The 27890-nt window shown below is 42.1% G+C and overlaps 1 protein-coding gene and 1 long non-coding RNA gene across 7 annotated transcripts in view; one reads left to right on the top strand and one right to left on the bottom strand.

Moving 5' to 3' along the window:
- Nucleotides 1–3987: 3987 nt before the first annotated feature.
- LOC115289536 lies at nucleotides 3988–27890 on the bottom strand. Of its 5 annotated transcripts, none has more exons than XR_003907668.1 (7): nucleotides 27649–27890; nucleotides 17089–17220; nucleotides 15635–15874; nucleotides 10828–11406; nucleotides 5098–5200; nucleotides 4132–4249; nucleotides 3988–4029 (listed from the first exon to the last, which is right to left on the bottom strand). It is a non-coding gene; the product is annotated as an uncharacterized LOC115289536 (long non-coding RNA). The 5 variants fall into 5 exon arrangements; XR_003907671.1 differs by having other exon boundaries at nucleotides 5108–5200; XR_003907670.1 differs by lacking the exon at nucleotides 27649–27890 and adding an exon at nucleotides 26661–26830.
- INTS6 (integrator complex subunit 6) overlaps nucleotides 27076–27890 on the top strand; it is a 90466-nt gene continuing 89651 nt past the window's right edge. For both annotated transcript variants that reach the window (XM_029936818.1, XM_029936817.1), the window contains exon 1: nucleotides 27076–27687. In XM_029936818.1, the coding sequence (XP_029792678.1) occupies nucleotides 27577–27687 (111 nt within the window). In that variant the 5' untranslated portion in view covers nucleotides 27076–27576. The remainder of the gene's footprint in view (nucleotides 27688–27890) is intronic.

Below are 27890 nucleotides of genomic sequence, written 5' to 3'. Positions count from 1 at the left end.
GTTGCAGGTAGGATCTGGGTAGGAGTCCAAGAACTACGTAGAATTATGGCTGAAATTAAATTTCTCTGTTGATTCCAGTAAATAAAAAGAGCTATTGATTGAGGCCAGAGCAACCTCAGTGTTCCCAGTCAGACTGCTCATCAATACTTACTGTTCATATTAGGGTTTAGCAGATATATCAATCAGGGTCCCAACAAAAGAAAAACACAACATTCGGTATAACTTAGGAATGTTTATAAGGGACTCATTATAAAAGCGCAGGCAGAGTTAAGGGAGCCATATGGACAGGATTAATTCAGATGTGGCAGAAGTTGGGCAGTTAGCACTCTTGGCCCCCCAAAAAACAAGGCAAGGGAAAGTTACAGAGTCTGTAAGCTTAGAGAACCATGTATAACAGGTGCCTTGAGAGGAGCCCTGAGGGACTTTTGGATAAGAGTCAGACCCAACCCCAGGCCATATCTCCTTGTCCTCTCTCCTTTGGGTCTCTTGCCAGATACACCTTTGACTAGACCCACCTGGAAGCCAAAGACACGGGGCCATACAGGGCAGCCTCTGGGGCTGAAAACAGAATGGAGACGGTGGGGAGTGAGTCTGGACCACCCAATACTATTATCTGATACCCTTGGATTTCCAAAGCACAATAGGACCTCATTCTACTTACCCTCCTCATCAACCTAATTATGTCTCATTCTCCCTAAGTTTTTCTTAAACATGATTGTTTCCCAAGGCTTCATGTCTAAGGACTCCCTCAAGAGTTCCTCCTGCCACCCTCTTTTACCTTTGGGTATGTCTCTCACCACAGCACTTGGTTCCTAGGAATGTGGCCCCGGCTTCAAGCTAATCCAACCGTGTGCTGCTTGGCCCAGATGGCCACTGATACTATAAAAGCAATAGGTCCCAAACCAAATTCGTAACCTTCCACTACCGTGACTCCAAACCAGCTCCTCCTCCTAACTTACACCACTTCCGTAAATGGGACCATCATTCTCCCAATTATCAATTACTACAAGTTCAGTCATGCCTTTCTATGCTGTCCTCTCCTTCTCCTTCTCCTTCCCTTTCCCCTTCCCCTTCTGCTTCTTCTTCTTTCCCCCCTCTTCCTTCTCTTTCTTCTTCTTCCTTTCCCCTCCATCTGTTGCAAGGTACTGTACCTTCTTCCAGTGTGCTTTTCTACTATGTACATCGTTTCATGATTGTCCTCGTTATGGGCCTTTACTTTTTACTCGGCTTGTCATAAAAAGTTCCTAAAGGTATCCCTAGCTCCAATCCATTCCAATGCACAAATATTTAAGTTTGTTGCACCAGGTTGCCTCATTGATACAGCCATAATTGTTGTCTCTGTCCTCCCTGGAATAGAACATTTGAAGGGAGAGCAATCTTCCAAAAGCAGTGCGTTTAGCACATACCCCTCATTCTGCATATGACAACCTGAGGCACAGAGAAACTGCTAGTATAACCTGTCCCGAAATCCCATGCTCTAAAAAGCCTTTGCTGACTCCTTCTCATCCTTCTAATTAGTACAGCATAAATTCTGCAGCCTGCCATTCTAGGTGATTTCTTCAACATGTTCTCAACTCATCTTTTTAGATACAACTACTCTATATACAGCCAATTCTCTACCTAAAGTGAACATTCTGGAACATGACTTGTGATTGTCCTTATTAGTGTCTTTGCACATCCTTGCTCCTGCCTGAATTGGCCTCCTCTCCCTCGCTTCCCATTGTACCTGCTGAACCTCTACCCCCCCTTTCAGAGCACGTTCCACAGCGTTCTTCCCTTACATCCTCTTTCCCAGAGTTCTGTGCAAAGCTATTCTGGATTTTCCCCAGCCAGATGTGATCGTTCTTTTTTTTAAATCTCTAAAAAACTTTCAGCACTGTTATTTTACCCAGGCCTTTCAAGTATTCGCATTACCTGCTCGTTGTAATTTAGATGCTTGTCCTAAGCCAGAAGCTTCTTCGCCACGTGGCCTATACCATCGCCTTCAACTTTTTATCTTCTATGGTACTAATGCAGTGTCTTTTACAGAAGTATTTTGAATTCTGTAACTATTTTTAAATTTTGACTTTGATACTTTTTTTTTCTTTAGAAAGAACTGACTCTGCCAATACATCTCCAACATAACTGTTTCACATGTGTTCCTCTTAGGAGGAATGAAGTTTTGTTATTGTTGGTCTCTTTTCTACTAAGATGAAGGTGCCCACCAGAACATGTTTCATTCCCCTGATGCCTACCACTCTCCTTGTCGAATTGGTGGGAGAGAAAGGTAAAGTCTAGTCTTTTTTTTTTTTTTCAGTTTTAGAGAGAATCAGAGAGAGAGAGAGAGAGACAGCGTGTGTGGGCAAAGGGAGATAAAGATAGAGAGAATCTTAAGCAGGCTTCATGTTGAGCATGGAGCCCAATGTGGGGCTCAATCCCATGACCCTGGAATCATGGCCTGAGCCAAAATCAAGGGTTGGACGCTCAACTAACTGAGCCCCTCAGGCACCCCAAGTGTAGTCTATTTTGTAACTGAATTCTTTTTTGTGGGTAAATTATGTGTGTAATATATGTTGAAGAAATGAATGAATAATTGAAAGGATGCATGCCTGTCATGACGTCTCTAGGCAGGCTGTCTCAGTGGACACATTTCTATTCAAATCCTGTCTCTGCTACCATGTGGCTGAAAGGTCTTGGAAAAGTCACTGAATCTCTTTGAACCTTAGAGATTATGGACTAGGTTGAAATATTCAAACTTCTCTTTTAAGCCTGGATCTCTTATCAAACAAAGTCCTACTCAGGCATGCACTATATAAAACCAATGAAATCAGAGGCAGAAATAGTTTGGTTGAAAACTGGGGAAGGAGCTTTGAGGAATGAGGTGTGAAAACCAATGGACAAGTCCATTCTGTATCTAACTCCTCTATTAGCCACTTTATCAAAGAATATAGTCAGAGCTAGAAGATTCACACTACCCCTGCCTGGTAGGAGCTTCTAAAATTCTGATTGACTGAGGACATTAAAAATGAGAGACAGATACTACTTCACACCCATTAGGATGGCTGTCAGAAAGGGTAAAAAAAGGAAAATAACAAATATTGGCATAGATGTAGAGATAGTGGAATCCTTGTTTATTGCTGATGGGAATGTAAAACGGTACAGCTGCCTTGGAAAACAGTATGGTGTTCCTAAAAAAAAAAAAAAAAGCCACACATGGAATTACTATGTAATCCAGCAATTCCACTTCTAGGTCTATATCCAAAAGAATAGAAAGTAGGGTCTTGAATAAATGTTCATACACACCCATGTTCAGAGCTTCAAAAGTTTCTATGCAGTCAAAATATGGAAGGAACCCAAGTGTTCATTGACAGATGAATGGATAATGCAGTGGAATGTTATTCAGCCTTAAAAGGGGATAGAATTCTAACAAATAGGACAATGCAGATAAACCTTGACAACATTATTGGTAAATGAAATAAGCCAGTCACAAAAGGACAAATGTCATATGATTCCATACCTCATACTTACAGGTGGTACCTGAAACAGTCAAGTTCATAGAGATGGAAAGTGAAACAGTGATTCCCAAGGTCTGGTGGGAGGGAGTTGCAAGGGGTTAATCCATACAGCGTTTGAGTTGCGGATGGTGAAGAGTGATGAGCATTGCACAGCAATAGAAGGTAGTTAATGCTACTGAACTGTACACTTAAAACTAGTGAAAAGGGTAAATGTATTTTATGGGTATTTTATCACAGGAAGAAATAGAGTAGACTTATATTTATCAGTTTTGGAGTTTTTGCAATGTGGAGAAAATCTGCAAAGTGCACATAGGACTCAGATTGAGATTCAAGATATCTAATGATAAAGGAGTTCTCCATTTTAACATAGGGCATTCTCTCTTTTTAAAAAAAGTTTATTTGAGGGAGAGAGGGTGTGAGGAGGGACAGAGAGAGAGAGAGAGAGGGAGACGGAGAATCCCAAGCAGGTTCCATGATATCAGCGCAGAGCTCAATGCAGCACTCAGTCTCACGAACCGAACTGTAAGATCATGACCTGAGCAGAAACCAAGAGTCAGATGCTTACCGATGATCCACCCGGCTACCCCAGTAAAGGGAAGTTCTTACGTGCTGACCTCAGGCTCACGTTCATACTCACCGGGCAGAGACATGCAAAGCGCTCAATCAGCCATCATCCCAGCGGCTTCCAGGGCCAGACAAGCCGTTCCTCATGCACTACAGTGGTCTCTGAAGTCTAAGTCTCCAGTCCTCATTTTCTGTCAGAAGGCAGGAGAGAATTTCAGGAATGAAGATAAGGACTGACCACATGCCAACACACAATCAAGCTTGCCTAGGAAAGGGTCATAAAGTCCAGAAGTGGCTCTCACAACCCTGTAGCAAACCACACAAGGGAGCTCAGTCACGGGAACTCTGACTGTGACATTCAGCAATTGTGGCCATAAGCAAGGCAGTAATTTTCAGGCCACAGCTTGGAGCCAAGACTGGCACCTCCCAGGGAAAGCACAGACTGGGTCTATAGGTTTAGCCTGTGCTTTCTATCTGAGATGTATCTGAAAAATCTCACCGTTTAACAATTAACAGACTCTCATAATCTACTGTCTATTAGTTTGGCTGTCCTGACACCAAACAATATTAAAGTATAAGTTTAGGCAGCTTTACAATGACCAAGACCCGGGCTTGTACTCTGATTGCTTTGCTCCGCTAGGGTGTGGTCTTTGTCATCATGATCCAAGGCGTCTAATTATATTCAGCAGAAAAATAGAAAAAAAGGGGGAGGAAAACATGCTCTTTCCCCTTAAAGTTACAACACCCCAACTCACACACCTTGCTCTGTACCCACCTCAAGACCATGCAACACTCATGCAAGGGCATCTGCACGATGGAATCAATTCTGAGTGTCTATAAGGTCTGTGAAAATTCTGGGGTTTACTTGCTGAAGGAAAAGAAAACTCCCTGAACTGAGCATCCCATCTACTTGAAATATTGATGATTGTTCGCACCCTCCCAAGGTGGGTGGGTACCCCAGATCTTGAGTATTCAGCCTCGTCAACAATCAATGTCTTGGGTTGATTTTTTTGGGTGTAGGTCTGCTTTACACGCTTACCTCCACTCACCTCCTCGTGTGCTGAATCTTAGAACCACATATTGGTTATGCTCTGAGATTATCAGCCACATCTAACCCTGAAGATTCGTCTTCATGCCTGAGCCTGACAGAACATAAAATGACTCTCAAGCTTCCAGGAGGTCAGTGGAATTAAATACAATTTTCAAACTATGCTATGTATTTCACAATGAGCATGTACATTCCCTGTACAGCAATTCAGTAAGAAAGTTACTGCCCTCGTTTTGCCATGAGGTAATAAAGGCTCAGAGGTGTTAACTAACTTTGACAAGGTAGCTCAGTGGCAGATGTGGGATGATGTACTTCTTTGTAAGGAAATTATTGCAAATACAAGTCACGGCCATAAGAAGGGTTTCTGAAGAATTCAAGGAATCTATAGTGAAAAATTAGCTACTTCCTACTAGAACAGTGACAGATTAGGGAGGAGATAGACCATATGGGACAAGGCTTTTAATTTTTTTTTATTAATTTTAAGATAGAGACAGAACATGAGTGGGGGAGGGGCAGAGAGAGAGAGAGACACAGAATCCAAAACAGGTTCCAGGTTCTGAGCTGTCAGCACAGAACCTGATGTGGGGATCGAACCCACAAACCATGAGATCATGACCTGAGCTGAAGTTGGACGCCTAACTGACTGAGCCACCCAGGCGCCCCTGCATTCTTTTTAAAAAAATTTTTTTAATGTTTATTTTTGAGAGAGAGAGAGCACAAGCAATGAAGAAGCAGAGAGAGAGAGGGAAACAGAGAATCCAAAGCAGGCGCCAGGTTCTGAGCTGTCAGCACAGAGCCCGACACAGGTCTCAACCTCACAGCACAAGATCATGACCTGAGCTGAAGTCAGACACTTAACCGACTGAGCCACCCAGGCGCCCCATGCCTCTGACTCTTAATTTCAGCTCAGGTTTGTGAGTTTGAGCCCTGTGTCGGGCTCTGCGCTGACAGAGTGGAGCCTGCTTGGGATTCTCTTTCCTTCTCTCCCTTGCTCGCTCTCTCTATTCCTCTCTTGAAATAAGTAATAAATAAATGTTATAAAAATTTTTTAAAGGAGGGGCACAGAGTCCAATAACATTGTGGAATGGAAAGAATTTGGCAATTAATCAGATACCCTAGTGACAGAGCTAAAGATAGCTGCAGAAGTTTGAGTCTCGATGGATTTTTTAGCAGGAGAAAACTGTGGACTTCTAGGGAAAATCGGATAGTCCATATGAGAAGCTGGTTTAAGAAGAGTCAGAAAGTTTCACCTTCATTCAAGAAAAATTCATCCCACGGTGTTTGTGTGGTGGACCTTGTTCTAGGCACTGGGGATCTGCCAGTAAACAAAACAGACTAACCTCCCTGTCCCCACACTTTCCAGTGTGGAGAGATGAAAAATGTAGTAAATAAGTAAATGGGAGCTGATGTCAATGAGAAGTGTTATGGATTAAAAAAAATTAAGGAAGGAGGACTCAAGGTGGTCAGAAAAGTACTCATGGAGAAGTCGTTCAAGGAACAACCTCAAGGAGGGTACAAGGGTCATACAGGTGTCTGGGGGTAACCATTCCAGCCACGGGGAGCAATGAGAAGGGTAAACAAGGAACAGAAGAGGAAGAGACAAAGTCAGGGGCTTATCGGGTGGGACCTTACTGATCATAAGAGATTTATTTGGCTTTATTCTGCATGAAATGGGATGCCACCAGGGGTCTCTGTGCAGAATTGTGTCAGGATGTGGCTTCCCTTGTAAAGGCACCACTGTGACTGCTGTGTTCAGAAGAGTGAGGTGGGGTAAGGGTGGGGGGGTGGAGCAGGTTAGAGCAAAGAGAAGTAATCAGAGTCTGAATATATGTTGAACATAGACCAGATTTGTTGATTGTTTGAATGTGAGAAGTAAGAAGGAACTGTGTGCATTTTAAGGCAGATTTTGTTTTTTAGTTTATTTGGTTTCTAGAGTGAAGGGGGAGAGAGACAATCCCAAGTGGGCTCCACACTTAGTGCAGGGCCCCATCCCATGATCCTTAGATCACGATCTGTACCAAAATCAAGAGTGGACTCTTAAACAGCTGAGCCACCCAGGCTCCCCTATGGTAGAAATTATGTGCTTAAGTGGCATTTCCTAAATATTTTGTTAAGTTTATTTATTTATTTCAAGAGAGACAGAAAGAGCAAGTAAGGGAGGGGGAGAGAGAGTGAGGGAGAGAGAGAATCCCAAGCAGGCTTCACACCACCTGCGTGGAGCTTGATGTGGGGCTCGAACTCATGAAGTTTGAGATCATGACCTGAACTGAAAAACAAGAGTCGGACGCCCTACTGACTGAGTCACCCAGGTGCCCCTTGAGTATCAATTTCTAGTAGTTCTTGGAAACATGGTGAGTGGAGGGCAAGCAAGGGGACAATGCTGGAGACAGAGGTTTGAGACACTTTCACTATAGTGACAGTAAGATGGATGACTTTAAGGATGTGTTTGAGGGCGCCTGGGTGGCTCAGTCAGTTAAGCGTCCGGCTTCGACTCAGGTCATGATCTCATGGTTGGTTGGTTTGAGCCCCACTCAGGCTCTGTGCTGACATCTAGCTCAGAACCTGGAGCCTGCTTCAGATTCTGTACCTCCCTCTCTTTCTGACCCTCCTTTGCTCACAACCGTCTCTCAAAAATAAATAAAAAACATTAAAAAATTTTTTAAATGAGAAAAAAAAGAACGTTTGGGTAGTGGATGTATGTGCCTGATGCAAGGGTATAGCTAAAGAACATAATGGAGGATATTGAATCTTAAGCCATGAGAAGGGTTGGGGGTGGAAGAGGCGCCAAGAGAGACAGAGAAGGGAACAGAAGAGTCGTCATCAATTCTAATTCACTAGATTTTGTACTTTGTGATTCAGGCTTTGAAAGAGAATGAATCAACATAGTACTATCGCTGCTATTTTTGGACGTCTATTAATGGAGATATTACTAAAACCTATTTGTGATTAAAGCCGTTGATCATTTGAATCATCACTTAAAACATCTGACAGAACTTTGATTTAGCAAATTGGAAGGGTGACTAGTATCCTTTTGTCTTTTTAGTTCCTGCTTTATTTGTACTTAAGAAAAACGCGTTCCATCCACCTGTGATGAGCGGTTGTATTCTTCCCATGGGCACTAACCTCATTCTTGCTTAGATTCAGTTGTTGTTATTGCTGCTTTTAATATATAAAACACTAAGATTAATGTAATATTCACTTTTGGGCTTTTAATTCTTTTTTAAAAAAATTTTTGTTTATTTATTTTTGAGAGGAGAGACAGAGCGTGAGCAGGGGAGGGGCAGAGAGAGGGAGACATAGAATCCTAAGCAGGTTCCAGGTTCTGAGCTGTCAGCTCAGAGCCCAAAGCAGGGCTTGAACTCACAGATCGGGAGATCATGACCTGAGCCGAAGTCACACTCTGAATCGACTGAGCCACCCAGGTGCCCCTGGGCTTTTAAATTCTTAATAGAATTAAAAATAAACTGGTTTTCATTAGCTTTTCCTTTACAGGTTCAAAATCCTGAATTACAGTTAAAAATGAGCGTTACACACACACACACACGGTTCTCTGTGTGCAAATAACAAACCCAAGATTTCTCTGCAGGACAGGGAGCCTCCCCTTTCAAAGAAAGAAGCATTTAACTGTTCAGAAGGTTCCAAGTCTCCACTGATAGGCTCACGGCTTACCGAAGGGCAGAGTGTTCCACAGATGTTCTCTAACTTGCTGGTCGTCCGGAGGTGGCTTTCCCTCCCGCTTTTCCTTTAGTAATAATCCCTCCTTAGTGGCATCTCATCAGCTATGATCCCCACTGTGCAAACCCACCGTTCTAATTTGGTCAGACCTTCCCTGCGTCCCTTCACCTTAGAAAGTGTTCACCTTACACTCTTCCTTTTTGACGGCCCACACAAATTTTCTGTAACCTGGGAATGCTTCCTGCTCCCACTCTGCCTTCTCCTAGTTCTTCATCTGAATACATTTAATGAATGAGAGGGGGCTTACAACATGGCTGCCGTCATAACGCAACATCATCAGGGCATAATGGGTTCCAGACTGAATATTTTTAACTGTAGAAGCCTCAGGTTTTAAAGAATATATTTGTGCATCCCCTTACCCATTCCAATTAATATAAAATGGAGGACTTGAGTGAATTTGTAATAGGAACAGCCAACATTGAGAGCTTACCATATGCCAAGCACTTTATGTATTTTACCTTGTTTAATCCTTTCAACAAAATTCTGTGAGGCAGGTATTATTAGTATACCCATTTTACAGGTGGAGCAACTGAGTGTTAGAGCACTTAATTGACATGGCTATGGTCATACAGCCAGAAAGTCAACGTGAGCTCCAGCTGTGTGGCCCACGGTCCACACAGAACTCCTCTGCCTCTGTACTTCTTCACAACACTTCATTTATGTGTAACAGGAGGGTCACTTTCTCAAGGGTGACACCGTCATTGGCATTCCCTGGTTGTTCAGGCATTCCCAAACTTAGCAGGATGTTTCATGTTCTTAGCTCCTGGTACTGAATGTCAGTACCTCCCTGCTTGCATGCCCCCTGCTTCTGTCACTGAGAAACCAAACATGCCCTTGTACATTTCCAAACGCTTTGCAGTTAAGGGTCTCCAGTTTAGAATTACCAACTGAATTTAATATTATAAAAATAAATAAATACATACATTCTCTCTCCCTCTCTCCCGTCTATCTATCTCATCACAACTTTTCTAAAAGTTGCATAAGTTTTAAGAAGTTTATTTAAAAACTTTTAGGGGCGCCTGGGTGGCTCAGTCAGTTAAGTGTCCAGCTTCGGCTCAGTTCATGATCTCACAGTTTGTGGGTTTGAGCCCCACATTGGGCTTGCTGCTGTCAGCACCGAGCCTGCTGCGGGTCCTCTGTTCCCCTCTCTGCCCATCCCGCACATGTTCTCTTCCTCTCTCTCTCTCTCTCTCTCTCTGTCTCACACATACACACACACAGATAAATAAGCATTAAAAAATTCTTCATAACTTTAAAAAGACAGTAACACAAAAGATCAGGTTATGCAAACTAGGTAATTTTTATAGGTGTTTGCAATGCTCTCGTTATTTGTGAACAAACAATTTTGAGCCCACAGGATCTTGGAGCATTTGAAATGCATTGTTAAGTGAGATAAACTCTACTGTTTACCCACTTGCCTAGCAAACTTTTTTTGGTAGTGCAAAGGTAAACTTGAATTCAGCCTGGGCCAAATCTCAAAGTCATGTATCTGAAAGTCATGATTTTTCCCTCCCTGTGTTTATTTTTGGCTATCAAACTTCAGACCATTAGGCAAATGCCTGTTGCCCTTTTATCAGAGCCAACAGTTGCTCAAGGAGACTGTAACAAGTAAAAATATTTAGTAGAGTAAAAAAGAATTTTGGGGTTTAATTTCTAAGCTCTGCTAGGCCCACATTATGAGATTTTGTACAATTGGAGCTACATCATTACAAGGCTGACATGTGGACTTTTAACTCCATTTTTAAATGACTGCTTTCTTTCCTAAGGATGTTGTAACAGTGCTCTGACTAGGGGGGAGGAGGAATACATTTACTTAAAGAGGAAAAAGGGTCAAGTATAAGATGTATCCTAAAATAGATAGAGCATCTAGAAGCTCCCCCACCCTTCCTTGGTTCACTTATTGAGACAGCTCGCCGGTTTTAAACAAAATATTTTATAATTTTAGGTATTGTCAACAACTAGATAAGTGTTCCATTTGGTTCTTACCCTCTTTTGCCTCTTCCATTTTCTGTTTTGCAACTGCTGGCAGAGCTGGGACAACATAGTAAATGAGATACTTTGATGTCCCCGAGGGCTTAAAATTTAGGCCTTTTATTATTAGAACTATTTAATGATGGTGTAGAGGTTTAAAATAAGAACTTCCCTTTGATGACTATGAAATGATAGACAAACCTACACTCTCTGGTATAGCCAAGTGTGGGAATACATATTAAAAGTCGGATAAAATGAAAGCAACTCATAAAAAATGTTTTGGTAGTTTCTCGAATTCTGGTTTATAGAAATTGCCTTGAAATATTTTTACACCTGAGAGAAGAAGGCAGGACATACTGTGAAACACAGTTTATCTATCATGTGAGTATACAGTTTTATTTCAGCAAAAAAAAAAATCTATGATGCCAGCCATTTTTAGTGAACTTTTGCCCTTTCCTTGAGAGAGGGTTAGAGATAGTTATGAGGAACAGGGTGTTACTAGCACTTTCCAGGCCCTTTGTGTGAAGGAATATGGTGATCTTCAATAACAGAGTTCCTGGTGGCTTGCGGCGGCGGGAGTTCGCTCAGCTTGACCTGCAGAAAGGAGCAAACTATCAGATCTGAGCAGATAATAGGTTTCAGAATTCTTTATGAAAGTGAAAATGGCACTCCTTAAAAGGAGTAAGAGGATCTTGTTGGATGCATTAGTGAGAAAAATGAAGGGCACTTGAACTTCATTTTTTTTAATCTGTAAAGATCCAATGAATTAAAGGGAGACGTGCTTTTGACTTGAGTTCTTTTCAGAAGACATAGAAAATATCTCTCCAATGTTGATATTGTTATGCCTAAACAGATTCTCCTTCACAGCTGAGCTAGGCTTTCAGCAAGTAAGAATATTGCCAAAGAAGTGATAATGTGGCAAGCGCCAAAGATAAGAGCCGGACATGCACTACCTTGGGGTTGGGGTGAGGGTCTGGCATGGAATTAGAAGAAGAGCAATTAGGCTAGATGAAATAATAAGTTTTCTTTAAAGTTTATTTATTTTGAGAGAGAGCGTGCACATGTGCATGGGAGCGTGAGTGGCGGAGTGCAGCGAGAATCACAGGTTCTGCACCACCCACGCAGAGCCCGATGGGGGGCAGGATCTCACAAAGTGTGAGATCATGCCCTGAGCTGGGCTCGAGAGTCAGGGGCCTAACTGATGAAATGATTTAAAGAAGAGAAAGACTTGCATACTGCTGACTTAACTATATGTGGTAGGATAGATTCAAGCAAAGGGAAAAATAAGCAAGAAAAAGGTCAAAAGAAAAAAGCATGTGCATGCTTCCTGGCAGAACTATGTTAGTCCAAAACTGTAATTCGCAGATATATGGACATATACATACAAACATGTACACATACAAAGTTAAGTGGATACCTGAGTTAAGTATTTTGGTTATTAGAAAAAAAGACAAACTTTGTAGCCAAGGGACAGTTTGGGTTCAAATTTTATGAAATTGGCTAAATTCATTTAATTTTTCATTTCTCTATACTACATTGCTTTTATTGTCTTGGGTTGTACTCTGAAGAGGAACTTTGGACCAAAATTCCATTTCACAGATTTGAAAATTAAAACCACAGCACGTTTATTAACATCAAAAGTCACAACACTGCTACATGAAAAACAAAGAGGCCAAGTCACATTCAGGGGACGGTTGTGTGTTTAGGGTACAGAGCAGAGCAATCAATACAGCCTGTGGGGTCTGATCCATCTTTGAATCGGAGCCCTTCAGTCCCTGTTTGGGACACTTAAGTGTCTCTCTGATGTCTTGGTGATTCCCCTTACTGGAGTATTAACTGCTCAGAGTTGTAAAGATTGTGAAATACCAGTATTTGTAAAGCATATAACCATTTGTAAGCATAAGCATTCCTAGATAGACTTTTAAAAAGGCTAGATTCCTTTCCTTTTATTACACACACACACTCACCCCTTCAACATTTAGTTCATTTTAAAGGAAGTATTTAGGCAGTGGTTTATGTAAACTTTTTTTTTGCATACTCATTTCAAAACAATTTACAGAGTAATAGTCCAGTATAACATAGTAACAGATTTTGCATGAGCTTTTTGTGTTACCATGGGACTGACTGGTACATACATGATATATTCTATATATGAGGCAGATGTTAGCTTTAGGTATTTTTATATCTATGAAATTCTGCTAATATTTTTTGTGTTAAAATGGCTAACTTTCTTATAAAATACATATTTGTCTTTCTTTTTTTATTTCTTGTTGTTTCACAAAATCAAGTACCTCACAGAAGACTTGTGGTATTGCCATTCTAATGGCAATGCTTATTACAAACTAGAAATTCTTGCAACTGAAATCAGAAACCCAGTGATCCCCACACATACATCTTTTGAAGTCCAAGGTCTTTACTTAACAATATATGAATAATATGAATAGATATTTGTGGTAGATTTCATGGTTCAATAGATATTTTCTCAACACATCACTAATTTGAACATGCTTTAGTTATGATAAAAACTACTTTCTCTCTTTCTCTTTATCTCTCTCTTTAAATAGGCTCCATGCCCACCATGGGGCTTGAACTCACACCCTGAGATTAAGAGTCGCGTGCTCTACCAATAGAGCCAGCCAGGCGTTCCATGATATAAAGATCTTTTCATCATAATTAAATACAATAAATATTTTCAAACTCATAAAATGTAAAAAGAAAAAGTATCATTTGTATTTCAAATTTTTGAGGCTTTTGACCATCGTCCAGAATGATGATCTCATTACTCAACAAATTTTTAAAAGGTGCCATACCAATATTGTAGCGCCAAATGGAAGTTTAGTAAAACTTTGTTTTTCTACTAAAAATTATTTTATGGCCACACTAGATTCTTAGCATGTGTAATAATACTTCTTCATAATTACTGTGGAAGAAATTTGGAGGCATCACCACCAGTTTCATGTTTTTCTAACAGAGTAAGAGCTACCAATTTCTCAGTATCTACTGGAGGCCAAGCACATGGGGAGCGCCACACATACCTTCTCCTTAATGTTGGCAACAGCCCCGCAGAGTGACAGAGACTGCTGGTTACCCTCCCAACATGCAGTGCGGCCACCATGCAGATAAGAGGGGCCAAGTAACAGAGCTGGCCAATCAGAACTATGAGTAAATTATTAGGAGGGGTGCCAGAAAATCTCTTTTCAAAGCAAGTCCAGATCAGCTGACACGCTTTCTTTTCTTCTTCCCATTTCCTCTGCCAATGCAAACCTACAATATTTGAGGTGAAATAGCTAATTACCAGGTGACAAGCACGCATTAAGATGGGCTGAATGAGAAAACAGAGAATGCCCCACATTCTTAATGACATTGTAAGACTTAAAGGGGACAAATGAGGCCCGCCTAGACCGTCTTCTGCTGGTATATGTGATAAAAATAACCCTTATTTTTCAGGTTCCTTATTTATGGATGAATGCAACTCTCAACCAATTCACCTGCAAAGAAAACGCTGACCTTTCTGTGTCTGAGAGGAGGCAACCAAACTGGTAGAAAATAAGATAATAATTGGATGCTCAGGCATCAGAATCATTAATGATCTGATTCAAAAGTGCTTCGAGAACTTTGGATTAAAAGTGCTGTTGAGCATGGGGGAGATACAATGTAAGGGGCTCTTCAAACATTTCCCTTTATTTTAATACATTTTTTACCTTGGGCAAATGTCTTTGACCCTAGTCCTCAGTTTACTTATCTTTTTTTTTTTTTGCTTGTTTATTATTATTTTTTAAAATTTTTACATTAATTTATTTTTTAATGTTTATTTATTTTTTATAGTAGTTTATTGTCAGATTGGTTTCCATATAACACCCAGTGCTTCTCCCCAAAAGTGCCCCCCTCCATGACCATCAGCCCCTTTCTCCCTCCCTCTTCCCCTTCAGCCCTTGGTTCATTTTCAGTATTCAATAGTCACTCATGATTTGTGTCCCTCTCTCTCCCCAACTCTCTTTCCCCCTTCCCCTCCCTATGGTCCTGTTAGGTTTTTCCTGTTAGACCTATGAGTGCAAACATATGGTATCTGTCCTTCTCTGCCTGACTTATTTCACTTAGCATGACACCCTCGAGGTCCATCCATTTTGCTACAAATGGCCAGATTTCATTCTTTCTCATTGCCATGTAATACTCCATTGTATATATACACCACATCTTCTTGATCCACTCATCAGGTGATGGACATTTAGGCTCTTTCCATCATTTGGCTATTGTTGAGAGTGCTGCTATGAACATTGGGGTACATGTGCTCCTATGCATCAGCATTTCTGTATCCCTTGGGTAAATCCCTAGCAGTGCTATTGCTGGGTCATAGGGGAGTTCCATTGATAGTTTTTACTTATCTTTAATAAAAGAAAATTGCACCAGATTATTTCTAAGACTCCTTACAGACAGAACTACTAAAATGCTGTACATATTGGCCTATAATAAAACAACAGCAACAATCTGGTCCTCCAAGGCATAATTCCTGGTAATCTTACGAACGCTGTTAAGTGTTCACAATGCAAAATTGAACACATAAGGATCATACCATCCCTAAGATTCAGGAGAATAGCCTAATCAGACAGGTAGTATTATCCTCTGTACTGAGGTCTCACATAAAAGTGCTGAATAGAGTCACTAAAGGAACATGGACTCCCATCTTGAATTTTGCTTTTCTAGATGGAAAGAAAGAACAAAAGTGCCCTACAAGTACAATACAGAGTGAAAGCCTTCCCATCCAACACTGGTAGTGTTGGTGAACTGAAAAGGCACAGAAGAGAAAAAAACCGATGCTACTTACCTTACACTTTTAATCTTAACCGAAACTACATTTCATTTGTCAATCTTTTGAAATGCAAAACACTTGTAGATTTTTCCGTTTTCTAGGCTTTTGCAGTTTTCTTGCTTGCATCTTATTTGACAGCAATTTCTTCAGTGACTTGTTTACATTCCATTGGTTTATATAGTATTGAATTAATTAACAGGATAATAATGACGAGTTCAACGGGCATACAGGGGCCTTGAGGGAAGAAGCTTGGAGCTTGCAAAAAGAAAGGAAGTTCACAATTACATTGCAGGGAATTCTACTACTTTTGAGCACATACCATGCTGTGGGCATGTTTTAAAGAGCGAACAAGGAGCATCATTTACTGTGGCAAATTAAGTGGATGTCATGAGAGCTGCTATGTGCCCATCAGCCATGATAGATACTGCATAGCAAGAGGTTAAGATATTTTATTCACCGTTTTAGGACATGGGTCTTTGGAGACTAGTGAACTAAATATTAAAACGACATTCTCACTAATATCCTAGAAGCTCTCAGCCCTTTATCCTATCAATCTTGTTCTTAGAAGCAAATTCCTCCCTTATAAGAGATTTTGTGGATGGTCTCCGTTTCCCTCCGTGCCGGAGGGTCTGCCTTGTTTTCATGTGGGGCGTCTGGGCTCTTCGTCTTCACAGGGATTGGAGCTCCGTCCCCAAGCACCAATTCCCACGGATGGGTCAACGGTAACTCCTTCCAGACTTGCCCGGAATTATGCCTCTGAAATCAGATACAGGTTCTAGTTCTCTTCTGCTTTGTGACTTTGAACTGTGTTCATTAATTTACTTGGTCTCCCAATTCCTTTTCTGAAAAAGTAGGAACACTTAGCTGGCAGGTTTGCCAGAAGATTAAGTGATCGTGGGAAGCTCTAGCACAGTGCCTGCACAAGCAGGCAATGAAATGTTTGTCTTCTTCCCATTTCCTTGATGCCAGTAACATTTGGTCTTTTTTTGTTTGCATCACTTTCCTGACTCTGAGTTCTGACCACTTAGAGGAAGGTTTGTTGAATCTTTCCCAGCTCGATCACCTGCCTGTCAGAATCTTTGCCCATTAAGAGTCCAGATGATCTGCTTGCTTGTCTATACTGTTCCTTATTTTTTTAAGGGTATTTTTTAAAGTTTATTTATTTTGAGAGAAAGAGTGCATGTGTGCATGAGAGCACATGCATGGGAGAGGCAGAGAGAGAAAGCGAGAGAATCCCAAGCAGTGCAGAGCCTGGTGCAGGGCTTGAACTTAGAAACACTGGGATCATGACCTGAGCTGAAATCAAGAGTCCGATGCTTAACTGACAAAGCCATCCAGGCGCCCCATCCATACGGTCCCCTATTAGCCTAAAGGGACTTCCCTGGAGCATTCAGCTTAGCCCTGGGTATCACCAGTCAGATTGGGTGGCCGTCTGTTTTCCATAACTCACTCAGCATCCATCCTCTCACCTCTGAATTTCTCTGTAATTGCTTCTGTAATTTCACATACACACATTAAACATTCAGTGCTTGCTATGTACTGGTGTGTTAGGCAGGGTCCTCCAGAGAAGCAGAACCAATAGAAACATGAGTGAAAGAGACCTGGAAACAGAGAAACGGGGGGTAGGGGGAGAGAAAATAATCAGCTCACATAATTATGGAGGCTGAGAAGTCCTGTGATCTGCAGCTCCCAGGGGGCTGATGGTGTACTTCCAATCCTCCACCTGGCCAGCTCAAGACCCAAGAAGGGCCAGTGTTTCGGTGCTGAGTCTGACTGAAGGTAGGAAAGGACCAAAGTCCCAGCTGGGTGCAGTCAGGCAGGAAGAGTGCCCTTTTACTGGTGGGAGGGTAAGTCTTTGTTCTGTTCAGGTCTTCCATTGGATGAGGGCCATCTGCTTTACTTAATCTAGCCATTCGAATATTATCTTTATCCAAAATATCCTCACCGACACACCAGAATAATGTTTGACCAAATTTCTGGTCTCCCCATGACCCAGTCAAGTTGACACATAAAATTGACCATGGCACAAGGCACTGTGCTGGGCATTGTTCATATTCTTGTCACTATTTCTGGTCTCAGAGAAGTCAGTGCCCCTTCTTTCAGATCCCAGTGTTCCCACCTATGCTCTTGACCCTGTCTTTCCTGATCCTGAGACCTACCATACCTCTTTTACACCTTCAGTTTTCCTCTGCTTTGTCTTTTTAAATAATTTTTTAATGTTTATTTATATGAGAGAGAGAAGAGAAGAGGAGAGGAGAGGAGACAGTGCATGAGCAGAGGATGGGGAGAGAGACAGAATCCAAATCAGGCTCCAAGCTCTGAGCTGTCAGCACAGAGCCCCTGGGGCTTGAACTCATAAGCTGAGATCATGACCTGAGCTGAAGTCAGACACTTAACCCACTGAGCCACCCAGGCACCCCGTTTTTTGTCCTTTTTAAACAATGTTTAGGCACCTGGGTTGATTCCATGAGTTGAGTGTCCGACACTTAATTTCAGCTCAGGTCATGATCTTGCAGGTTTTGTGGGTTTGAGCCCCACATTGGGCTCTGTGCTAAAGGCTGACAGCACGGAGCCTGCTTGGGATTCTCCCTTTCCCTGCCCCTCCACTGCTCATGCACACACTCTCTGTCTCTCTCTCTCAAGATAAACTTAAAAATGTGTATTTACTTATTTTGAGAGTATGTGAGAAGGGTAGAAAGAGAGGGAAGAAGGAGAATCCTAAGCAGGCTCCTTGCTGTTAGCGCACAACCCAACATGGGACTCAGGGATCAGTTTCACGAACTTTAAAATCCTAAACTGAGCCAAAATCAAGAGATGCTTAATAGACTGAGCCATCCAGGCATCCCTCCTCTGTTTTTTACCTAAAAACATGTTTGCGTTTTTCCTTTACCTTAAAATAAAGTTCTCTTTGGTCCTTTGAGCTACCTACCATCCCATCCCCATTTTTAGTGTAAAAACAAGTTTATATTTTCTGCCTTCAATTGCCTAAAATCCCTAGTGATCTAATTTACCTTATCTCTTCTCTATGTTTCTCTAACCAGACCCTTATAAAAGTCAACAATATGGCTTTCTCAGACCTGGTAGTTTTTGTTCAGCCTCCACTTTGATGTTTCAGTCATTTTGAAAATGCATAGTCTCCTTTCCAAAATTTTCTTTTTTCTCTTTATTTTGGCCATGTTGGTTCCTGGTTGTCCATCTTCTTTCCTGCTTAGTGTTTGTTTCTCTTTCTTGGCCTGTCCTCTTAGGTAAATGTTCCTCATAGCATTTTGAACTTCTTTTTTTTGGGCATTGATCAAATTCCACTCCCTGTTTTAATTATTTCTATGGTAGGATTTTAAAGGGAAACATCTGGGTGCCTGGGTGGCTCAGGTGGTCAAGCAACCAACTCTTGGTTTCTGCTCAGGTCAGGATCTCGTGGTTCATGATTTGTGGGTTCAGGCCCCATGTCGGGCTCTGCACTGGCAGTACAGGGCCAACTTGGGATTCTCTCTCTCTTCCCCTCCCCTGCTCATGCACACTCTCTCTCAAAATCAGTCAATAAACTTAAAAATAAAGGGTAACACCTAGTCTTACCACTTCTCATTCCTCTTCCCCACTTTTGCATTTATCAATATCTGATGTAATCGATAGCTTACATATATATTGTCTCTCTGTTTCCTTCTATACCATGAGGACAGGGATTTGGGGCTATTTGTTCACTAATGTATCTCAAAACTCCAGAGCAGTAGGTAGTGTTCAAATAATAGTTGTTATTACAAAGACTTAGAGATAGGGCTACTTAATGCATCATTATTTATAAGAGTAAAACATCTGGACAGAAACAAAATATCTACTAATAAGAGGAAAGTAAGTCATGATATAGCCGTGGCATGGAATAGTCTGCATTTATTAAAAGTCTTATTTAAAAAGTTTTTTTCATGAAAAATGCTCACATTATATTAAGTACAAAAAAAGCAAGACAGAGAAGCATATTAAAAAGACCCCAATTTAAAATATATACTAAAGTATCTACTAATATATATTAAAATGGTTATCAGTGGCTGTGTCTGGGTAGCAAGATTAAAGTGATTTTTATTTTTCTATTATTTTTGTATTTTGTACATTTTTGACACATTCTTTTAAATGAAATGTGAAGATAGAAAATTGTAAAGCTTTGAAGAAAAAAGTGCTTCTTCATTCAGTTGCTATATTCTGTTCTTTTAACTAGTCTGAACTCACTTCAATTAGAGACACAATTTGCACTTATCTTTTGGCACTGATTGTATTTTGACTACTATTATGTACCTTTATGTCCTCTACTAGGCCCTATACTTACTAAAGTCAGAGAGCATGTCTTATAATTTTCAATGCCTACAACACCTGTCTACATTCAATAACTGAAAGAAAAGATATTTAAAATGTTTTAATAGCCAGGAATGATACATAGTGTTAGTTGCTTAGGGAAACCATTAAATTATGTAATTTTTAAATATTGCTCTGATGTACTTCATGACTGCCTTCAAAACACGAAGGTTTAAAGCTATATTTAGGATAAGGCCTATAGTATAAGCATTTTTAGGGTGTGGCCTACCTCTCTGTTGCTTGTATTTACATGTAATTGTTTAGTCGTTGGTACATTACAGGAAAACTTTTGATTCTGGAGTAAATTTGGGCATGATCATAGACTTCAGGGATGGACACATTAAGTTAGGTTGGTAAAACAAAGAGAGAATGTTACAAATGAATCCTAAACCCATGGCTCAAACACAAGTTTATTTCTTTCACTCAAGGGTGACTGCTGTTGGCAGGCAGGTTTTCTCTACACACTGTGCCTTTTTATGGCTTCCCAGGTTGCTTGTGGCCCCTGGATGACAGCTGGATTTACTAATCTCTGACTCTGTTACTTAGGCTCTAAGTTCAGTGAAGTCACAGAATTGCCAGATTCAGCAAATAAAACTACAGGACACCAGTTACATATGAATTTCAGATAGACAACACATAATGTTTTAGTATATGTTCCATGTAACATGTGTACTTACATGTTCTATGTGATTTGTAATAATATTTGTCACATTATTAAATTTGTAATCTCACTAAACAATTATGCATTATCTGAAATTCTGAGTTAATTGTGAGTCCTGTATTTTGCCTGGCAACTCTATGAGAGTAGGGATTAAGTCCATCTAACTTAGCCCAGAATCCCCAGAATTTAAAACAGTACCTATTGACCTTGACAAGTAAGTCTCTCAATAATATTTCATGAATAACTGAACCTATGTCAGCAGAGAATACTTATCAGAATACTGCTATTAATAAGAATATATATTATCAGCAAATCATTATTAATTACACTTGTTATGAATAACAATACTTAGTAAGCATCAACAAAGAATACTAACCACCAGATAAGACTTTAATATGTATTAGCATTTCAAACCACAGATGTTTTCCTCAACTTCAGTAAAGTAAGTGGATAAAATCTGGCTTCCCCTAGAGATCTGTTCAGCTCCATCTCTCCTTTCTTTCAGGTCTCTGCTCAAATGTCGTTTTCTTAATGTGTTTTCTGCTCTCCATATCTAAAACCGCAACATTCCTCCCTCTGCCTCACTCTTTCCCCTTCCCTGCTTTGTTCCTCCTCCTTAGCACTTTGAGTACACATAGCATAGGATCACTCACTACCTCTCCCACTAGAATGTGAACTTCATAAAGACAGGCATTTTCCTGTGCTTTATTCACCACTAATTTCCCAGATTCCGCACATACTAAAGACTCAAGAAATATTTGTTGAACAAATGACTGAGAAAACGCCATTGGTTCTTATTGGAATCTATTGTTAAAATATCACTATCAGTCAGTAGTTTGATGATACTTTACACGATGGATCGAATCTCAAAATAGATGATTACGCCTGCATCTACTCAGTTCACCAAGTTCTGTCAGTTCTAGCCCCTCAATGTCTCCTGGACCCTCTCCTCTCTCTCCTGGTGCCACTTCCCCAGTAGTTCCTATTCCTTCCCAAGGTTGATGCAGAAATTGCCTCACCAGTCTCCTTGCCACGGCCTTTCCGTTCTAATCATTCTTTCCAAATGTTTACTCAAGTCATCTTTCTAAAATGAGAATCTGATTATATCACTCCCTTCCCCTGAAACTTGGTTTCTCTATCACCCAAAGATAAAATTCAAAAATTCTTAGTTGGACACACGAAACCCTTTCTGATGTGGCCTGGCCTCAATTCCACCACACTTCCACACACGTCCCAGCCCCATATGATTTCTGAGTGCATATCACTTCCTTTGTGAGATCAGCTGCTCTATCCCCAGTGCTCACAGAGTTCTGTGTATTCTAACAATGCTTATTTTAAGAGCTCCCAGCACTAAATGGTATCTTCCCGATTCTAAATGTATATTTCTTTCTACTTTAACATCTCTAAAATTGGAATTCAACTTGCAATAATGGCATCTTACAATGCTGTCACCAGAAGGCAGTTGTGATGTAGCTGTACATGTGAAAAATTCATGGCTATTCCTGGTGGCATGCCTAGGCAATTGCAAACCCTAGACATTTCAGTCAACCAACCATTTAAAGAGAGGATATAAATCCTGGTTGTGGTCTGAAAACTTTACTGACATCTTTTAGTTGGATCAAGAAAGCATGAACGTCAAACCTTGTAGAATAAAAGCCAATGGTTTGGAAGAAAATACTGAAGACAGTAGTAGCTGTAACAGTATTCTTGGAAACCACGTTCCATCATTAAAGTTCCTGGTTGGTAGAATTCAATACATTGTGGAAAAATTCTAATCGATAAAAAAAATCATTGTTATAGTTTATCTAGCATCTTTTTTCTTTCAGTGCTCCAAAAATAATGGCATTTCTTAGAACCCGTGGTGTCTCAGAATTGGTGAAATACGGATTGCATTTCAGATCGATCCTCTAAGACGACGGGTCGTATTATCGTGCTCGGGGTTTGCTGACTTGTCATGTACTGTAGTTTCATTATGTTGACCTGTCTTCTGTCTTTCCATTAGTTTGTGAACTATGACCTACCATAGTGCCTGTCACATAGTAGGTATGCACTTAACATTATTAGAAAGAATTACTGCAATGTTCATGCTTTTTAGCTGGAGAAACTGTTCCACTGCAATTCTGATTTCAATTTGGTTGTGTCTATTTCCAGGACTGATCTTGAGTCATCTGAGCCTTCAACTATTACCGTGAAATACTGCTTGTTGGAAAGGTTTAATTTCCTTTTAATAAGTGGTCCCTCAGTAGCATTTTTTCCCTTGAGGATTGATTAGGATGACCAAAATTAAATCTCTTTATATATGTAATATCCAAATACGTTCTGCTGTCCAGTTTCACATCTAAATTTTTATACTTAGTACTTCTTGGTTTGTGTGTGTATGTGTGTGTGTGTGTTTGATGTTCTCAACCTGTCAAGATCACGGACTACTGTGATCTCAAAGAGTAAAGCAGAGAGCTGAGAAAATGGTAAGACAGCCAAAAAAAGTTTGTTAGGTTCCATACGAGGAACATTGGGTTCATCTGATTAGTCTGTGTTCAGATGGTACATCCAGATACCGTAAGCCAAGTCCTTGGCACATCATTATTTTTAAACTGTGTTATCCTGCTTAATTGGTTTAAAATAATTTAGCAGGGTGCTGGTTGGCTCCTACAAATGAATCTAATTCATCAGTTCTTAATTGTTAAAATAGCCCTATTTCGACAATTTAGGCTATTGTTGAAGCCAGAGTCGCCACTCCTTCAGAGGCTTTCATGTAATTTATTCTTTCCCTTTCAAATTGGAGCCCTAGCATTTAGGCAGCATTCCTTTAAAAAACAGTAACAAAGAAGCAAATTTTCTCCCACATATCTCTTCTGACCAATGTCCTCCCAGAGAAATCTTCCCTAATCCCTTGGACTGCAACAGCAAGGGGTTTACTCCCTCTAGCATTGCAAGAGCTGACCGTTTTTTCAGTTGAGTCTGATGAAATAGTTGGCTTACATTTAGGGGCCACGTTTTAGACAAATAAGCCTGCATATAACCAGAATTGTTCTGGAATCACAGAGATTGAGTGAAGAAGAGATTCCTATTTTCTATCACATGCTTATTCTGAGGCCTAAACTCAAGAGAAGGAACAGTGGAAATCTCTTGTACTATTTAGTTTTCTCTTATTTTTTTTGTCAACCATGGTTGAATTTCTGCAATTTAAAGAGCATATGATACAAATCTTCTGTTATCTATACTGGTGTCACATTTATAGCTTTTTTCCCCCTTTAGTTTGCAGATTTTAGAAGTTCTTTTAATAAATGTAGTAACTCTAAGAGTATGTGCATTTTTTATTTATTGAGCACTACTAGATGTAGACATATACATTATTTTTATACTCTAAGCATTTGGTTCTTAATCAGCATTATTTACAAATTCACCTAAAGAATTTAATAAAAAATAAGATGACCAGGGTCCATCCCAATTTTACTGAATCACTTTCCTCTGAGTATGGGGATTTGGTGCAGTTTTAACTCTGCAGGCAATGCTGATGTGCATCTCCTGGCCCCAAACCACTGCTGTAAGCCATCATCAACCAATAGCTTAATTGTCAACCAGAGTCACTAAGAATAAACTTGGCCTATTTCACAATTTTGTCTAGGGACCACTCGTCAATGCTTCCTGGTTTCTGATTGCCTCTTAATTTGCCGCCTATGTATGTCCTGATTTCTTTCTTGTTCTGCCTCTGGCCTTGCCTTCCAGCACTTCTGGGCTTCTGAACTGGAAAGTTGGTCTTTGATCTCAAAAGCCATCGTAAGCACAGCTTCTGGTTCTATGCTCCAGGTTGGCTCATTGGACTTGGCTCTCCTGATCTTTGCATCTAACACTGTCTCTAGCACACACCTCTACTTATGACAACCTGCCAACTCTACTGAGTCAGGGAAGAAAGAGCCATCATGTCTCCATTGGAAATGATTTCAAATAACTGTAACAGGGAAGGTCATTATTAATGCATACTCATGTACTTCAGTAGTCAAATTTGATTCCCTTCAAATACTGCTTCTCACTTAGTACCCCAACTAAAAACTGTAATTTATATGGAAAAAAAATCCTTAGCCTGGAATAAAGGCCCTCTATTGTCTAGATCTGACCTGCCTTTCTGGTTAATACTCTTCTTCACATACCTAGTGCTCCAGCCTAGGTGAACTTCACTGCTCCCCAGGAAGTCCTGGCAATGCTGTGCTAGCTTCCCTTCTTCACTACATTTTCAATGTTTAAAAGGACTTTTTCATCAGCAGTTTCCTCTTGCTTCACCCACATATTCAAATCCTACCAATTCTTTGAAGCAGGGGTTCTCAAACCTGAGTAATGCAAAGGAAATTCCTGTCATTCTAGAGAATACATATGTGGATAGGCAGGGGTCCAGGGACCAATTTGAAAAGCACTGACACAGAAAACTGAAGGCCAAGTCTATGAAAATCTTTCAGTTGCAAATTATCACTTCTATAGAAAAATTTTGTTTTTATAAGGGATAAAGCAATTGGCATATTGTCATTAAAATGAAAACTCACATTTTAAAGTATCCAAGACCTCTGATTTTTATCTCCAGATCTAGGATCTCAGTGAGAGAAACATGGCTTTAAGAAACATCTTAAATATACTGGCCCTGGAAAATGTTCATCACCCAAGGGTAATACATTTTTCTCTTTCCTGAATTATTTAGTATCTAATCACTCTCTGCCTTGTAGTAGCTAATAATATGTAAGTAGCATTTTTCTAAAAAAACAATAAGCTCTTTGAAGGCAGGGTCCACATTTCAATCATTTTAAAACTCCACTGGTCCTCAGCAAATATTGGCTGTAAGACCAGTATTCCGTCTTATTTTGTAATCCAAATCTTCTAAAAATGTCTCTCTCCTGTGGTACATATTCACAGAACAGCACAGTTACTGAAACAGCCCTACTATAAGTTCAGAGGTTATCCTAAGTATTAAGAAAAGTCCAAGTTATGAAACTCAAGATTTTAAAAAACTGCTACAAAACAGGTCTCTTTTATGTTGAGGCTGACAGGAACAATTTCATTAAATGATCAGCAGGCGAATAATTAAGAATTTCAGGGTAAAAAATAAAATCGAAATGCAAGGCTAGCAGGAGAGGCCCTAAAGATACCTACAGTCTTTATAAGGGTTGTGTGTCTCTAACACACAGGCACTGTCTTCAGTTTCTTAACTAGTTTATCGGAGTGAACAGTGTTCCTGACATTTAGGAAAGGACCAATTAGGGCAGGGTGAAGAGGGGCTTCCTTTAACCTAGAACGTCTTCCCGCATACGGTATTTGGAACTAGTCTTAGAGACAGCAGGAGATGAAAGGGAAGAGCACTAGCAGGATGAGGAACCTGCTCTGCCACTTCTACAAGCTGAAATCAGTTTTTCCATTTAAAAACGCGTTCTTGTTCTACGGTTTTCTGAGGTCCCTTTTTGCTCTGAAATTGACGTTCTTTGGCCCTAAGAAAACATGATCGGAGAGAGGTTATTATTTCTTTTGGTAGAATCCGTTTTTCTTTTACCCTGAGAATAAAAGGGGCAACAAACTGTTTTTATCGATATTTGAGTCTTCCCCCATGCCCTTTAAGGGCTCAGTTAGGAAAACAGGTTAGTCCTCTTTTTGTTGGGTCCTCCACCGAGAGCTCCCAGCGCAGCCCTCACTCTAGGTCGCTCCCCAAGGCCGAGCGATACTGCGGGCGAAGCTGGCCTCTCATCCCCACTCCCCGGCGGGAGCGGTGGGACTGGCAGAGATTAGTCCCTGGTCATAAACAACCTCTCACTTCCCCTCCCCCGCCCCGTGCCCGCCCGCCTAGGGGCCGGCCCTCCCAGACCCAAGGAACCTCCTCCGGCGACCACAGGCCCGGAGTTCTCCTCGGAGGGAAGATCGCGCGGGCCAACCCCCTTGTAACCGGGTATTTGATTACTTTACTCATCCCCTCCTCACTCGCCCCCCGGGGAGGGGGTTTTATACAGCGACCTCGCAAGGGGAGCTGAGGCCAGCCTCCATTTCCCATCCTCCGACCCCTATCACCTCCAACAGCCAAGGAGAGGCCAGCGATACTGACGCGCAGACTCACAGCCGCGGCCGCCCGGCGCGCGCCGCCGCGACCCCTCCCCCATTCTACGGTCTTTCCGTGGTCGGTCCCCGCCCCTTCCCGGAGCCCGCCTCCGCGGCTGCTGGCCCGCCTGCTCGTCCCTTGCGCTCGCTCTCGCGCGCACCCGACGCCCCGCCTCCGCGCGTGCTCAATAACTGTTCCCGGAGACGGCCTACAAGCTTCCCCCGCCCCTGAGCTGTTTGAATATGCTAATAAGAGGCTTGGGATTAGCCAATAGGATAGCGGGGCGCTGCGTCACGTGGCTCGAGGACGTGTCAGGGGGCGGCGCCTCTGCAGACCCTGCCCGAGTTAAAACCGGAGTGTGAGAGAGAAAAGCGCTTCAGTAGCGAGAGGGGCTGAGAAAGTGGTGACACCGCCGGGGTGCGGAGGGAGTCCCTGAAACTTCTCCCAACAGCCCCAGGGCCAATCTCCCCTCAGCCCACTCCCCTCTTCGCCAGCTCCCAGGTCCCCACTCCCTGCACCGGGGGTGGGGTGGGGAGCCAGGCCCGTCTCCCGCTGGGACACACACAGGGGCCGGGAGCGGGGACGGGACCCCCGAGGCGGGGGGGACGGACCGACCGACAGACAGACGGCCGGGCGCCCGCCCCAGCGGGCAGGCAGGCAGGAGGAGGCGGAGGCGGGGGTACGACGGGGAGGACTGGGTCTGGGGAGTTTCCTCTCAACTATCGGGGGAGAAACTCCCCGCACCGGAGGAAAGACCCAGACGGTGTTTTCCTCCCGGGGGCCGCGCTCCCCCGCCCCGCGTAGCGGCGGTCGCCGCCGCCACCGGCGCCTCCACCTCTACCATCTCCTCTTTCTCCACCTCGGGCCCCGGTGTCCCCGGCCAGCACTATGCCCATCTTACTGTTCCTGATAGACACGTCTGCCTCTATGAACCAGCGCAGCCATCTGGGCACCACCTACCTGGACACGGCCAAAGGCGCGGTAGAGACCTTCATGAAGGTACCGACAGACCGAGCCCGGGCGGTGACCCGGGCCCGGCGGCCCGCGGGCGGCAGGGGTGGAGGGGAGGGTGGCCGGGGGCGGCGAGGCGGAGGTGTCGGGGACCTGACTGCGGGAGCTGCCGGGCTCGGGGACCCCCTCCCCCACCGCGCGGGCGGGCGGGCGCTGCGAGCTGGGATCGGCCCGGGCCCGGGCTCCAGGCG

The sequence above is a fragment of the Suricata suricatta genome, chromosome 4 (genome assembly GCF_006229205.1).
Source record: "Suricata suricatta isolate VVHF042 chromosome 4, meerkat_22Aug2017_6uvM2_HiC, whole genome shotgun sequence".
NCBI classification, from domain to species: Eukaryota; Metazoa; Chordata; class Mammalia; order Carnivora; family Herpestidae; genus Suricata; species Suricata suricatta.
The sequence above is the reverse complement of the archived record's forward strand: the minus strand, read 5'-3'. Positions and strand labels throughout refer to the sequence as shown.